The sequence below is a fragment of the Emydura macquarii genome, unplaced genomic scaffold, assembly GCF_026122565.2.
Source record: "Emydura macquarii macquarii isolate MOO-44397 ecotype Brisbane River unplaced genomic scaffold, CSIRO-AGI_Emac_v2 contig_1230, whole genome shotgun sequence".
In the NCBI taxonomy this organism is placed as follows: Eukaryota; Metazoa; Chordata; order Testudines; family Chelidae; genus Emydura; species Emydura macquarii.
The window spans coordinates 14,324,660-14,341,084 of NW_027131367.1; the positions used below are offsets into that span (position 1 = coordinate 14,324,660).

At 40.4% G+C, this 16,425-nt stretch overlaps 1 protein-coding gene across 2 annotated transcripts in view; it reads right to left on the bottom strand.

Annotated features, from left to right (window-relative positions):
- Nucleotides 1–794: 794 nt before the first annotated feature.
- Nucleotides 795–16,425, bottom strand: part of PRPSAP1 (phosphoribosyl pyrophosphate synthetase associated protein 1) — a 34,498-nt gene continuing 18,867 nt past the window's right edge. For both annotated transcript variants that reach the window (XM_067547603.1, XM_067547602.1), the window contains 5 exons: nucleotides 15,336–15,391; nucleotides 14,382–14,527; nucleotides 6,825–6,895; nucleotides 5,863–6,009; nucleotides 795–4,611 (listed from right to left, as the gene is read on the bottom strand). In XM_067547603.1, coding sequence (XP_067403704.1) covers nucleotides 4,453–4,611; nucleotides 5,863–6,009; nucleotides 6,825–6,895; nucleotides 14,382–14,527; nucleotides 15,336–15,391 — 579 coding nt within the window. In that variant the 3' untranslated portion in view covers nucleotides 795–4,452. The remainder of the gene's footprint in view (nucleotides 4,612–5,862; nucleotides 6,010–6,824; nucleotides 6,896–14,381; nucleotides 14,528–15,335; nucleotides 15,392–16,425) is intronic.

Consider the following 16,425-nt stretch of genomic DNA (forward strand, 5'->3'; position numbering starts at 1 on the left):
GCAAGCAAAGGTTCGAATCATGCCCACATGACTCAGCCAAGCTGATCTGCACAGACATATGTAGTGATTCAAATTAGCAGCTTTTGTCAGAGATGAGGGAGATGACAAACCCTGAACAGTAACTCTCTACACTAATGCTGCAGCAGAGGCCCATCTCCGTCTCAGGCAGCTCATCCAGCATCAAAACTAAGAGGCTGGATTGTGAAATAGTGGTTTGAGACTCAAACCTCAGGTGGGATTCCCTCCTCTAGATCAAAAAGAAAAGCCATGACAGAAATAAATTCAGTCATCTGACATCTTGACAGGCATTACAGCTGCTCGCACAGATGACTTAATGCAGTCACCATCTGCAATGAAGGCAGTACAATCCTTTGCAAAGGCACAAAAGATGTAGAAAATATTTTCCACCCTATGGGCTTAAAAAAAAGTTAGCTGGACTTTGATCCTGTAGAGGATTAGACTGCTGTGACCATGAAATTTAGTGCAGGATCTATGCTATGATCTTCCTGCATTCGACCTGTTATTGAATGTTTAGCTTTGTAAGAGTCGTCCCTCAATGCTTCACACTATGATGCGCCTTTAACAGGAACAGAAGCTCCAAGGAGCTCCAAAGGTGTTAGAATGTCATCATAGGCATCCAAACCTTATGGTGATCATAAGCTTCTTGTGTCACGGAGCTAAAGGACTAAGAAACATGCGATGGAACCAGTGCAAACAGTGACACTACGCATGCTTGGCAGACTTGTGTCTGGGCCATTGGAGTGCTTTTTGCAATAAATTTCAGAGAAATGCTCAACAGAGAATTTAGAGTTTATTAGCATCCACACTTAGAGTTTCTCTACAGCTTTCTAACAGACACTTCAGCACTCATGTCACTTTCTCCAAAGAAATTAGTTAACAGCATATTCTAGATCAAGCAGATTTTATTAACTCTATACATTTATGCCAACCATACAGCTGTCTTCACTCTGCCCTGGATAGGAAAAACGCATGAACTTAAACACATCTGCAAGAAAGAGGTGCCATGGGGCTTTCATTACCTTCTCCCGTGTCCTTTACTCACTTCAATATAGATTGCAACAAATACATTGTAAGTATAGTTTTAAAGCAGCTTGATGTGGCCTGCACATAGAGAGATTCAACTTTAAAAGGCTCTTCTTCCTTAGAGAGAGATTATCAAACTACAACTCTAAAGGAGAATTAAGCCATGTGCAGAAAGCAGACATTTATAAGCCGCCAAGACCATTTTGAAAGTTTGAATTTGGGAGATAATGGAAGCTCAGTTTAAATTGCTTCCTCTCCAGTACTGTGCAATTTAAACTGAGTTTTTGTCTTTTTTTTTTTTTAAAAAGACATCAAACAAGAGCATGAAGGGTCTTCACTCTTCTCATGGCCTCAGAAAGTGGATGATAATACATTACTAAATGGATTTTTAGGAGTTCCATGACATCCTGAAGTAAAAAGTTAAGTCAACATGGTAAAATGTAAGAGGGAACATAAATGCAGATATTTACACATGCTGCTAAATAATTTTCAAAAGTAAAATACTCAAAGAATCTTGGGAAGACTGTTTAGAACCTGAGGGATCCATCAGCAAACTGAAATAAATGAGAACTTTCCCCCTTTAAAATCAACTCACAAAGTAATGCCATCCTGTAGCTATTTAGATCATTAACCTCTCTGTCCAGTCAGGCACTTGCAGCCAAGATAATTTCTGAGAAAGGTGGCAGGCAGATGGTTGATTCAGAAAAGAATAGGCCAATTTGCTGTTTTGCCATACTAGAATGTTTATATTTTCAGGAGTTAAAAGCAATACATTTAGATGCCCCGTTCTGGTTTTAAATATCAGGATTGTGTTTGAGAGAGAGAACACAGGGAATGGAAGATTAGGTGGGAATAAAGATGACATAGGCAGATAAACCAAGACTTTCTGAATAGCACCATTGTTATAGAAGAAAATTAAATCCTATAGGCACCCAAACCCCCAACTATGATAACTGGCAAAGCCCTATATTCAGAAGGTCTGAGCCTGTGTTTACAGGATATTCAAGCCTCCCAAAAGGCAGAGGAGACTGGGTGGGAGAGGCCTTCCTCTCAAAAAAACGACAAGGCCGATCACCTCAGAGAGAATGCATCAGCACACCCTGTAATGATAGCAGCCACAAGACCTGGATGCCACGAAAGAAAAAGAACTAAGTTAGTTTAACGCCAGGCCAGATGTAGTACAGTGACATGCAATGCAAGCCTGCACATAGCTCTTCTGATGCATTTCAATCCTGATTTGCAATCCTTTTCATTGCAGTTAGGGGCCTTGAGAGCACAGGCCGAACAGGTAGGGGATTTTGTGATGTGAATGATTTATGACTATGGCTCGACCAAATTCATTCTGACCTGTGTCCCAGGACAAGATGTGAACAGAGACCAATGTGAGGTGATAGGGCAGCCCACTAATGAACTGGGCCACCTCACTCAGGGTAGGGTCTAAAAGGCAATAGTTAAAAGGGGCTAAGAGAAAATGTTTTCATATTTTTAAAACTGGCTATCACTATGACCAGATGTAGCCAAGAAAAAGGGGACACAACTATTTGTGATTTCTTCACGTCAGTCCCTTCAATAATATTTAAAAGTACAATACCATGTTAAAATACAACTGTCAGTAGCCGTGAGGAGCCACATCCAAGTTGCGGTAATGGAGTATAGCTCTGACTTTTTCTAATACTTAGTGAACAGAGTCACTAAATTAAGAACAGTCCTATGTATTGCTTACAAGGAGATTCAGTTTGAAGGTACCGATCAGCAGCTGGATGCCAGAAAGAAGCAAGGTGTTCTTAAATCTGTAGTTCCACACATGCTCAGTGGCTATGATATGGGAAATTAGTTCTATAACATACATTTCACTCTACTGAGGACCTTTTGTTTGCTGAACAATCAAGGCTATTCCTGGACTCAAAGCATCAGCATTTGCTCTTTGAAACTGTTATAATTTGTTGTACACATTGGAGTGGGAATGAAATATGTAGGTAGAAGTTGAAGGGCAAATAATATTATAAACAAACTCCTGCTGGACAAAGCAATGAATCTGCACCGTCCTCTCCCAAACAATCGCCTCAAACTATTGATCCCAGAACCGAGTAAAAAATATTCGGAGTTTTAGTGGAGTGCGTATTGACCTGATCCCTAAATGGTAGATGTTTTTTGAATATGCCCTTGGTCTTATTACAGCCCAGAAAGCCCATCACAATTCACTAGAGACTTGCATTGCTTTCCCAGCCCTATATTCCTTTCCAACAGACAAAGGCTTTTGTTACTTGGGAAAGGAGCAAGCAACAAGGCCTCTCTCTCTAGAGGCAGAAGGAATTCAATGGGTGTTTCAGAAAATAGGTTTAAAGCATCCATATTTTCTTTCATTTTATAAGACTGCCCCATGAATGTATTTAACATATTTACAGTAACAGACCAAATGACAGCTGTCCACAGGGAAAAGGTCAAAAATAAATATCCTATGCTTTTCAGCTGTTTTGACTTTAGAGTTTCAAAAGGTTTAGTCATATTAGAGGCAGACATGCAAAGTTTCCCCCATACAATTCTGCCAGTATATATCAATCCCAGGCAACTTCTAAGCCAACACCCAGAATCACAAGTTGTGCTTGATTTTCCAATATAGTCAAGAGTACCAGTAGGGATCAAACTCACATTACTTGCCACTGAGTTGTGATAAGAATCCAAGGCTCTAGAGAATAAGATTAGCATATCCTACTATTATGTTCCCACTCCTCCCGAGATAAATATATTTATTTGTTACAAACACCTACATATCTAGTTTATTTAAGGATTTGACTGTTACTGCCAATGGGTCATTCTAGACTGCCACTGCTGAATGTACTTACAGCCAATAATTTCATAAAAATAAACCTATACTGAATAAATGAAATTAGAAAAGGCTACAAGTTGGCACACGGGTATTCTGCACATTTCACTACAGGCAGCACCCTACTGGCCCAGGCAGCTTAAATGAAATGTTCCCTTCCATATTCTATAGTCAATTCATAGACTACAAGCAGCATCAAAATCTTTACTCCATCAGTCCATGCGCAACAACAAGACTTCCAGAGTCTCCTCTCATAAAACTACAGCTTTGTTTTAAAGGGTGAGAGGCAGACACCAAGAGCTTTCAGGCAACTTTTACTTACACTTCAAAGCCTCTCCATTTCCTGATCTTAACTAAAATGTAATCCTCCCTGTAAGAGATGAACAGAAGAGGCTGCAGGTATCAGGGCTATTCATTTTTACTTTTGCTATTCAATCTCATGGCTCCAGGTCTTTAAACACCATAACCCTCCCCCTAACAGAAGAAACAGTTGCGTTATGTCTAAAATTTATGGCATTGCCTTTTCATGCATATTTCCATCTCCTTTCTCTTCAGGAAACCCAGGACAAGGGCAACGTTGCAATCTAGTCATCCACAGTGATGTTTCGGAAGAGATAAGCCATAGACTCCCCATTGTGGATTCGTCGGATGGCTTCAGAGAGGATCAAACTGATATCCACAGTCTTTATCTTGGGGCACTGCAGCTTCTGAACTTCATGAGGAACTGTGTTGGTCACCACCACCTGCAACAAGACAGATAGGAAAGAACATTAGAAGTGCTACCAACACATCAGTTCAGATTTAACAGCTACCTAAGAATAACTCCTAAAATCATTTATATCTGAATGTTCTCCGAGCAGTTAGAGGATTTAGGGTAGCTGTAAGTATCACTAACATTACATGATTGTAATGACAGATCTTCCCAGATTGATAATCTGAAGGGACCAACATCTGTAACGCTCTGCATGAAGCTCCTCCACAGGGATTAGCAAATCTGATTACGCCACAGGTTCTTGACCATGGAGGGTGGAATATTTGATGGTTTGATCCAATAACGTTCTACATTGTCCACGGCCAAACAGGAGCGGCAGAGAAAAGTAAAATGAAGGACTGTATTACAGGAAAGCAAGCACATGCAATGTTCTAGAGAAGCACCCATGTGAATGGTTTTGTCATTTGCTATCCTGTAGCGCAGACGTAATCCCACCTCACCTCATCAATAAAGTAGGTGAAATCTGTCCTTTGGAGAAGTGTGGCGATTAAAACTAATTGCCATAAAATTCAGAGAGGAATTGTTCCCTAAACACAGAGTTTCTCTCCCTGAGTGTCTGGTGCCAAGGGCTCCTTTACTAAGATAACAGCATAATTTCCAGTGGTGGTTGTACGTTAGCCCCTTCATTCAGATAGGTAGTAAGTTTGTGTGTAAACGGGAAATCTACGCAGAGGACAGACTTTTACAGTGCCATATGCTTCTGAATTAAACTAAATTAAATTTTCCATTCTCATCTTCTAAAAAATGGATAACAGCCCATTTTGATATCTATAATAAATGAGGCTTCTAATGTGTAGGTGTCAGGTCCCCATTACCCTCAGTTCTGGATCTTGGTCATCTAGCATAGAGCAGCTTTATTTTCCTCTCATAAGTGTAGGTATATTTGATTAACTGTTTCACCCTTACAAAAATAAACATTAGTTTCTGCTAACAGCTATTCAGTGCAAGCAGAGGCTAAACTGAACCCAAATAAAGCTTTGAAAAATCATCCCAAACCCTGTCCCAGTCAGAATAGGTACTGTTAGTTGCATGTTAAATTTTGTGTTGGTTTTGTGATACAATTTCTACTAGGTAACAGTCTGTAATAAAAAGTCATTTTACAACTGTGACCTAAACAGATTATTTGCCTCTGGACAGCAAGGTTCCAGTAGTGCATTAATCCATCTGGCCACCATCCAACTTTTTCTAATCTTCACAAGACAAGCAGCAATGAGTGACACACCTCATCGACCGCGGATTCCTCGATTAGACGGGGTGCATCGGCAGATAAGATCCCATGAGTGGCCATCACAAAAATCTTGTAAGCACCACGCTCTTTGAGGATTTCTGCAGCTGCCACAAAGCTTTCCACATCATCAATAATATCATCCTGAGAAAAAAAACAAACAAACCCCACAATCAGAACCAGGAAGTTACCATGTGGAAGAGGAAGGCTAAGACTCTGATCTCTTCACTTCTATAGCACCAGAGTCCTTATATATTTGAAGAAGTTACAGTGTCTACTTTTACTACTGCTGAAGAATCTTTATACATCCAGGCAGAATACACCAGCTCTGCTAATTCATGTGATTTTATTTATTTGCAGGTATTTCTATAGTGCTTACCACTGTAGTATCTGAGTGTCTCTCAAACAATTATTTAAATCTCAGTGCCTACGTGAGTCAGAGAAATAGCCCCATTTTAATGAAAGGGAAATGTGAGGCATTGAGCGATTCTGACTTACTCAAGGTCACACAGGAAGTTTGTGGCAGAAATGGGAGAAGAACCCAGTCTTTTAACTAAAACAGAAGACTACCCACACTCCCAATGATACAAAAACCCAAGGCCACCCATCTCAACAGCAGTTCAGCAGGGTGAATGGAGACCAGAAGCAAGAGATTTCCATTCTGAGGTATTCATTTTTAGGTTCTAGTGTAACTGGGCAGGAAAATTTCAGGATCCACATCCCCATGTTTTAACAAAGGGCTGAACGCTGGATACCAACAGGGTCTGACTTTCCTATTTAGATAAACAGGAAAGCTGGAGAGAGTTGAGGAGGGGATCGAATGTGATCATTCATGTTCTGACACTAGAATGATCTCCAGTTTCTATTCCAGAACAGAAATCCCAGTTACATGAAGACAAATATTTAAAGAGATGAGACAGAGAAAAAGATTCCACCCCACTGCCCTTTCAGTCTCATACCACTATGATGGCGATTCTTCCCCCAACATCTCCGACTACAGTTATTGGTGGCTTCTCTTTGGCCATCATCACTAAAAATAAAGCAAAGCCCAGTTAGATTCCAGACATGGCTGTATTACTGCATGCATATCCATTTATTGCACTGCAGGAGAGGCTCCCACTTTTTTTCAATTAAACCTTGGTGCATCAGGTTTAATATACATGTCCAACACTTCTAGCAATTTATATATATTAATTACCATACCCCATAAGACCCACAACTTGAATTTTAGCAATCACTTTATAAAGGGAGCAGTAGAGGAGCTTAACAACAAATTAAAAACATTATTCCCAGAGGCATCAAGCACCTGCATCTCTCTCTGACTTCAACTGAGCCAGCTGCTGCTTAGGTTCTCTCCCCTCCCCCTTTAAGGCCCTAAGTGTATTAAAAATTCCTCATGTCAAGGCAGCTATGATGCAGCTGTTGGTCCAAATGCAGCTCATGCAGTGCTGCTGCTCTCATCTTAAAGTGCTCTTCTGCTCCAAAAAGTGTCTCTAAAAATGTTGTTGTGGGCTTCCACATTTAGTTTCTTTAAATTATACTATCAAACGTGAAGAGTTTGCATGGGGTAGTTTTCTAATTATTAGCCATGCAAACTCATCTGGGAATGAGACACTCCATCTGGGTTCTTTCCTTCTCATACACTATCCCCAATAAAGTGTCCTGCAGACCAGAAAAGGCCCTTAATGACACCTGCGTATGTTCATTGCCTTCAGTGACATAGGTGGCTGGAATTTTGTAACTGGTGTTCGAAAGAAGGATAAATAGAATCCAGCTCAATCTTAGCACTACAAACCCAACACAGGAGTAAAAAGCAGTAAATACATTTATTGCTAAGTTCTAGAGATGACAACATATAAAAGGATCAGATCTGTTGAGTAAGAAGGTTCCTCCACACCCCAGTCTCTGACACTTCAAAGAGCTGCACTTTCAAATAGATCTGTTGCATGCAGAAACTACATCTACCAACAGGAAACACTCCCTCTTGAGGCAAGCAGTGTCAATATCAAGGTGGAACATCATATGCGGATATATACTGTCTACTTTGCACTTATACCTTTGGATTTAAAGACGAGTCAACCAGCCAGCTCCACAAACTGTATGGTTGGCCTCAGACTGCTGGCAGATTGTTAATAAATCCCTCACTTGGGCAAGCACTGGCCACCCTTGAGCCAAGTACATTTAAGAAGTCCCTCCAGTGACAACAAACATTTTGCTTTATAAAATGTACACAACACAAAAGTCTCTGGGCACGTATATGATGCAAAGAGAATATCTAAGGGTATGGTATATGTTTTAAATGGTGTGAATCTGGGGTGAATCTTGTTGCTCAAATATCAGCCATCATGAAAACTTTCATATTACCCATTCAGGATTCTACATGAAACACTTTTTACATAACTCCTCTAGAAATAGTCAAGGGGATTACAGTATTTTAAAATAAAACTTCACAGATACTTTTCCATAGCCTCCCACTGTAAAGATAGGTGCTTCAATTACTATGATTCAACAGTATAGGTTTGATCATGTTGTTACAAAATGTATGCACTTGTCTGATATCTAGCATTCTACTAGGGCAGAAAGAAAAGCCATATCCCATTACCAAAACAAGGAATTTTAGGCTAATGGTAAGGAAATCATTTTTAGCCCTACTCTGTCAAGAGATCTCACCTTAACTGACTGACAATGCCCCCCTTGCGCAGACTAATATAATACTCTTAAAATGACATCTAAGCTACTCTGTGATTTGGACTGTTAGCAGCTTCAGCAGAGATGGATATGTGATCAGAGTGTGGGGGAGGCAGATTTAGGTGTACAATAAATGTGATTTATGGGGACTACAGTTTCAAATGTATACCACTAATACATAAAGCATGTAAAACAGCACACTATAATAAATCATACATAAAGGGAACAGTTTTCCTTTAAACCTTACTCAAATTTAACAAAAGTCAAAGAATTGTGTTTTGAACAAAGTGAGTCAGTGCTGAATTTTAGTTTAAAATCTCAGGCAGCTAGCTTGAGTCCCGACCGAAGTGCTCCTTGAAGCTCCTCCGTCACTCTAGAGTTATCTACAGTTTACTTGCCAGTAAGACAGGGAAAAAAGTTCTCATGCAATAGGGGAGGGCAGGAGGAAGGGTACTTTTAATAAACCAGGATTAAGCTTCACAAGAGATAAGGAGACTAAAATATTTCAACTGCAGGCACTACCTGTCAGTTTTGATTAACGATTAATCTAGTTTAGATAGCAATAAACTCTTGGCAGGAAGGACTGAGTTATCAAATACACAAAGGATTACATCGGGCTCCCATCCCACCCTTAATATATATTCTGCAGATGAAGAGGCTTCTGCTTACAGCAGGCAGGCCAGGCAGAATTCCTTTCAGAACGACGGTGAATGGATCTGCGAGTTGAAATTCAGCACTATTTTACTGGCAAACATGTGACCCTTCATCTGGCGTTTGCACCTTCACATTCCATAACTGAAATAAAATATTCCTTACCAGTAATTTCATCTCCAAACTATGCCCAGAGTTTTGAAAGTCAGCCACCAATACAAGCAGCTATTAGTGTCCTTCCTTCCTCCTCTATATTTAAAATGGTTTTTAAAATGGTATTTAAAGTGGTTTTTTTGTTTTGTTTTGTTTTTTCTTTTTTAAAGTAGGGTAGGCGGCATGTAGACCTACCCGATTCCTAAAGAGCTGTTCTCCCTTTTTCTTGATCAATTATCTCTGTAAAGAAAAGAAAAAAAAAATTGCAAGCCAATATCCACCCATAACCACATCAAATCTCAAAAGAACTTTGATTGCTCCATTGTGAGGTAAAACATGCCGGAGTCATTGTGGTCAGTTTCTCTCCAAGAACTTCATATTGACATTTGCAAGTCAGAACTGCTGGGAGGTGGTGGCTTGAAAAATTGCTCTAAATACTAAATGAACATTTCCCTCCCAGGTACAAAATCTCTTTGTTTCTATGTAGATGAAAGAGGCAAACAAAGTCAAGATAATAGGCCAGACTTGGATCTCAGTTACCCTGGGGTAAACCCAGAGTCACTCCAATTAATTGTATTTACAATGATGTAACCAAGATCAAAATCTGGTCCAAAGATTGCAACTGCTTCTAAAGAGTCAAGAAGCTGTTTATAGTGTTTCTAGTATCTTTTTTTTAAAAAAGGTCATATACCAAATGAAAAGAAGTCATTTTTATAAATAGGAACAATAAAAATGTATTAGAGGATATGTGGAAAAACCCAATTCCTCAGCAAAAAGTGCTAATCCTTGTAAAGATTCCACTGATTTAAGTGCTGGATAGTTACCACACTTCATTAAGAGTTAAAAATCATTTCACCTGGCATAAGGAAATGGCATTCTCCAGTGCTCACACTTGCTGTTCTCGTTCAGTGGTCAATATTTTTAAGGAATATTGAGGTGGCTTCAGTTCAGAGGCGACAAAAAGTTACCACAGTTTGTGTGTGTTAAATTCACCAAGTAAAATAATGCTGCATTTACAACAGGACAACAGAAAAAAAACTAACAACAAACAGTTATGCAAAGTGATAAACCTAGATAAGGACATCTTTTTTTTTTTTTAATGCCCCCATCCTGAATACAAGAGAGGAAAATCCCTACAAGTACATTCAGTTTTTTTACCCTAGTCCCTTTGCTTATGAGAGCCTACTTGGTTATGGGTTTAAATGGCATATTGTTTATGTACATCTGATAAGAAGCCAAAATGCTACCTGAATGATTGATTGTTACATACGTTTTCAGAAGGGAGAGTCAGCAAGCAAAGTTTATGTGCATTTGTTAAAGCACAACATAGCCAGCTGCAAGCCTGGATACAAAGACTCCATAAACAGATACAAATATAAAACAAAACAGCCTTAGAGGGAGGGGCTGTATTAAGGACTCAAAGATTTCTGTTTTTTTGAATGTGGTGAGCCTTTTTATAGCAGAGCAATTTAAGAAGTGCAGTCGAAAGTGTCTGACTATGGCACTTTGATACAATATGCCTTTCCCATTTGTCACTAAGTCAAACACACAGCGGGCCTGGGTTACTCTCTGGCAGGAGAGTAAAACATGAACCCATGCTCCAGGGGCAGAACCCATGAATTAAAGGCACATAATCTCATAGGAGGTGGTGTTTGGGCCAAGAGTAGAATGTGGCTAAGGCCAGTGGCCCAACAGGAAGCTCGCGCAAGTGCATGGACCATAGTCTATCTTTGCATAAGGCCATCCATCTCCATGTAAGTCTCTGGTTCCTATTCCCACTTAGGTCACATCTACACTGCAGCTGAGAGGTGTAATTCCCATCTTGGGCACATTCACATGCTAGCTCTGTTTGAGCTCACACAGGCGGTGGCTCGGGCTAGCCACCTGAGTATATATCTAAGATCTCGGATGGGGTTGTACTTGGGCAGCTAGCCTGAGCTGCAGTGGTCACACTGCTATTTTTACTGCACTGGCGAATGCATGTTTACCTGAACTGGGAATTACACCTCCCAGCCGCAGTGTAGACATAGCCTTACACAGACACCTCTTTGTCTGGTTAACCACCATTCTAGCTCAGAAAACTGGAAGTTCTGCACAGACTTCTGCTGGGAAATCCACACTCTAAAGAAAAGTTCCAGAGGGGTAGCCGTGTTAGTCTGTATACAGCAAAAACAACGAGAGTTCTGTAGCATTTTAAAGACTAACAAATGTAATTTCAAGTGCTACAGGACTCTCGCTGTTTTTACTCTAAAGAAAGAAGCAGCTCCTTCCCAGGAATACCCCACCTTTCTTATGCCTAACATATGCAGAGGGGCTTCTACAGAATCAGAGGTGTAATTGTGGAGACTTTGCTCCCCCCCATTGGCAGCTGAGGACTTCTCTGTCCTTTTTTGTTCAAGTGAGCCCACAGTTCTACATGAGTAGTGTATGCTACATTTTATAATGCTATGGGAGAGCTACTTAGATTCTATTCTGCTTCATCATCAAAACTAGCAGGAAGCTTCCAGTTATTTTTGTTACTAATCATGGTGCCAGAGGAAGAAAGAACCCAGCAAAACTCAAATCCCAAGGATTTTGCTTAAGTGGCATTTTGGAAAAATATCTTGACTTGCAAACTGAACTAACCGGATCAGGAAGAGCGAGAATATCAATACAGGACCTCACAATGTCACTTTTCCTAACCCCAACTGCACTTTAATTTTAGCACAATGAAGAGCAAATACATGGTAATCACGACAAATTACAGAGTTCATGGATTTTTCTTGAACCAGATACTTCTTTGGTATTTTGTAGCCTAGGTAACAGAGTCCAGCACTTGCTTGAAACCAAGTAGAAGTAAGACTCAAAGGTTTCAGAGAATCAACAAATAATGTACATAGAAGTACTACCGGTAAGGAGCAAGGCTCAACTGAGAACTTTACCCCTCCCTGTTTTTCCATTTTTAGTCAACTGCAGAGTAGCATAATTTGACTGTTTTACAATTTGTGTTTCAGGCACTGAGGACTGCAATGTAATTAGTCAGAGGTCAAATTTCTAGGAATGATAAATAAAGAGGAAGGTGACAGACTCTAGTTGAGCTCATGTCTGGATAACCAAGGACTGAAAACATTTTATCCCTGAAATCATAACTAGATTCGATAGGTTTGTCCAATGTGCATGCTACCTGAAGGGGCACTCAATCAATTTAAGCCCAAAATGTGATCTATCCTATTACTTATTATAGAATCATAAATGTAGGGCTGGAAGGGACCCCAAGAGGTTATCTAATCCAGCCCCCTGCATTGAGGCAGGACCAAGTAAATCTAAACCATCCCTGACAGGTATGTCCAATCTGTTCTTAAAAACCTCCAATGACAGGTATTCCATTACCTCCACTGGAAGTCTATTCCAGAGTTTAAATACCTTTATAGATAGAAAGTTATTCCTAATATCTAACCTAAATCTCCCTTGCTGCAGATTACATCCACTACTTCCTGTCCTACCTTTAGAGGACATGGAGAAGAAATTATCACAGTCCTGTTTATAAGAGCCCTTAATGTATTTGAAGACTTATTACATGAAAGGATCTCTTGTGGATTTTCAAGGACTTGAAAATCTGCAATCACAATCAATGTAAGCCTTGATGTAAGACCTACATGCTCTAGTTACACAAAAGAGCAACAAAACTCTGTTCATGCCATGGTATTAAGGAAACAGACCAAAGCAGCTATGTTAAATTTAATTTTTTCTTACAAACAGGAGGGAAAAATGCTTGCCAGAAAAAGGACAAAAATCACAGATTAACATTTGCTGTCAGAAGCCAAGAAGAGACGCCTGTTAGCTTTGATTTGCCAAGCTAGGGTCCTTTAAGTGTGCACTTGTTATGCTAACATTTGTGACAATGACAATTTCCTTTGTATCAACCTTGTCTCAGCATCGTAACTAGCTAATGCATGAGGGATGCTGATCTCTAGACATCCCATCAAGGACAAGAGAGGAACACACACATGGTTACATGCTTATTATAATTCTGAAGCACTGGGCCACCTGTACTAATGGTAACATCTACAGAGACAGATATTACTGAGTTAATGTGCTTGATGAACAGGTACTTCACAGCTGCAGAAAGCAACATTTCATGTCCCCCTTGCTCTATTCTAAACACACAAACACAATGCATCCATGACGCTAAACCCTGACCTTAGGACTAAAAACGTGTACCGGGATAGCTAAGACGACAGAGAAACAGTTGGATTTTTTCCTTCTCTGTACTGCTACCACTGCTTGAATCTTGATGTTGCTAGCAAGGTAGCAGCACAGTTCCTTAGAACAGTTTTTTTGATTGTTGAGTTTTTTGGCCTAAACACATTATAAAACTATGCTGCAGGCTACGGCATGGATGGTAATAGTGAGAAAGCATACAATGTAGTAGTCTGAATCGCAAGAGTCTTAGATCTTACTTACACTGACCAAACAAATCACATTAGAATGCTCCCAGAAACAATATCGAAATGAGACTAACTAGTACGGTTTTGTTCCCATTACGTTCAAGGACTATTGTAAAGGGTGTAGTTCTAGGGCACAGCCTCCCCATTCAGATGACAGCAGACAAAAAACTAAAAAAAAGACTGCAGTACAAAAGAAAGGACTACCCACCCAACAGTCTCTCTGCTCAATGGCTATTCCCTTGTAAGTTTCCTTTAGTTATTTCACTAAGATGGTTAGAAGACGCATTTATTTCGTTAACATGAATATTGTGCGACTCAGTGTTGCATAAATGCTATCTATGCACTGACATTTGTAAAATTCTCCCAACAGCACTCAGACACTAGCCCCAGTGCAGCTTCAACGGGTAACACTGGAAGAGTTTGACAAAAAATCTCAGCATAGACAGGGTCTTCAGATCTAACTTCAACCCTGTCTACGTGAGAAGTTGCACTGGTATAGTTTATATAAATACAACTAAGCAGAGAGCGAACTCCCATCACCATGCTTCCCAGCCCCAGTTGATCAAAAGTTAAATGGAGACAGAGTGCTAATCTTACAGGGCAGTTCCAGGCCAGAGTGCACGGTGGCATTTTTGACAGTTGGGGGAGAGTGGCGCCCATCATCCATGTCCTGCTCCGTACACTGAGCCTCTCCGTGGATCACCGCTAGTCCCAGACGCAGTCTCTCAGCATAAGACTGGGCCCTGCATGAAAACCAGAGCGGGTTAGGCAATGCACGAGAACTGGAAAGGACCTCTAGCTTGGCATTCTTTTTAATCACACCCGTTTAATCCTTGCCTACAATAAATAGGGGAATTTAGGACTCTAGCTCTGTGCCACTAAACTTTCAAACAAGTCCCTTCCATTTCCTATCAAAATGTGTAAGATTGGGTCTTGGGAAGAATTGCCTTTTTGAACCTACCCTCTTCAAATACCCCAATGCACAGTCCCTCCCCGCTTCTCTGCCCTTCCACTACATCACCAGGAGGTTCTTGGTGTTCCTCGTCTTATGAGGAACTCATCGCCACTGCCATTCTCAGGCCTGGTGATTCAAACACAGACCCTTACTGAAACCACCACTTTATAAGGGGATGTGCCATGGGCTAGGTGCCATTTCTTTCTTATGGCAATCTCCACATTAGCCCTGGATAGAGGCAATAGGTGCAGCTATGTATTCTGACTGTACCTAGTACTGGCTCTATGTCCCCTTAAGCATGTGAGAAGCTCAGACATCCTCTAACACCCAGGTAAATAGAAACGGCTCACTACTGCAGTTGCTGGGAGCTCTAAGACTGGGCCTCCCCCACCACAGGTGCAAGGGTCAGTAGTGAGACAATCCAGACCCTTGCTCCTCACAGGTTGGCAGCATTAAGTGTGAATCCGACATTTTACTGCAAAGCAGTTTAACAGACAAGTTTATTGTCTCAGTTAGGAGACTCTGCATTTCGACATACCAGATCACAGCAGGTTTTATAAAAAGTACACCCAGACAGCCAAGAAGAGTCTATTTACCTTTTCGCTGCATCAGGGGATTTGGCTACAATAACAGCATTTCTGTAATCTGGAATCTGGATTAAAAAAAGGTTACTAAGATTTAAGTATTAAGGTACAGTACTTGTTCCTAACTCGTTACAATTTGGGTGAACAACAATTGTGTCTACATCTTTACAATCAAAAGAACCTTATGCTGTAATACTAATAAAAGAAGATAGTTCCGTTTTAACACCAGTGATATAAAGAAAGGCAGTCAGGCATTTGCATATAACCTACCCCAGAATACAATAGTACTCAAATTAAAATTTAATATGCAAAATATTTCATGCAGTACAATGAGGTCATGGAATTCACTACCGAAAAGACTTTTGCAGTTCTACACCATCTTTCATTATTGGCTTCTCCAACTATAAAAGACGTTAACTGCTGAACAGTCACTTCTTTGGATACATCTATATTGGAGCTGGAAGTGTAACTTCTATTTCTGGCAGACATACCCATGCTAGCTCTGATCAAACTAGTGCACTAGAAATAGAAGCGTAACTGCTTGCGCTGGGATGGGTTTGCCACCCTTAAGTACTCAAGCAGTTTGTGCATCTCGTCACTTGTGCTGCAGTGGTTACACTTCTGCTTTTAGCATGCTAACTCGATCAGAGCTAGCATGGGTATGTCTGCCAAAGATATAAATTACAAATTCCATGTAGATATACACTGAGATGGTGGGCAGGAGCCAAGTGGTTCACAGCATATACTGCATGAGAACTTGGGGAAGAGATGGCAAAAGTTTTTTTGTCCAAAGATAACTGGGATCAACCCCACTTTTTAAGGAAAGGGCTATGGGATCTGTAGAGTACACACAGAGCTGACAGGACTCATCAAAAAGGGCCAGACTGGGAAGATTCACTGTACTCTATCTTGAATGAAGAGCTGAGTTGATTCTGTCAGTATTTAAATGTGCTGTTCCAGAGATTCTGGGCTCTCTACCAAAAAGCATCACTCTTGCATTTTGCATGATTTTGTTGGGATCCAAATCATACTTTTTGAACATACAAGTAAAACAAATGGCCTTCCCACTTTTGCATAGCACTGGCAAAAACAGCAGAGCATA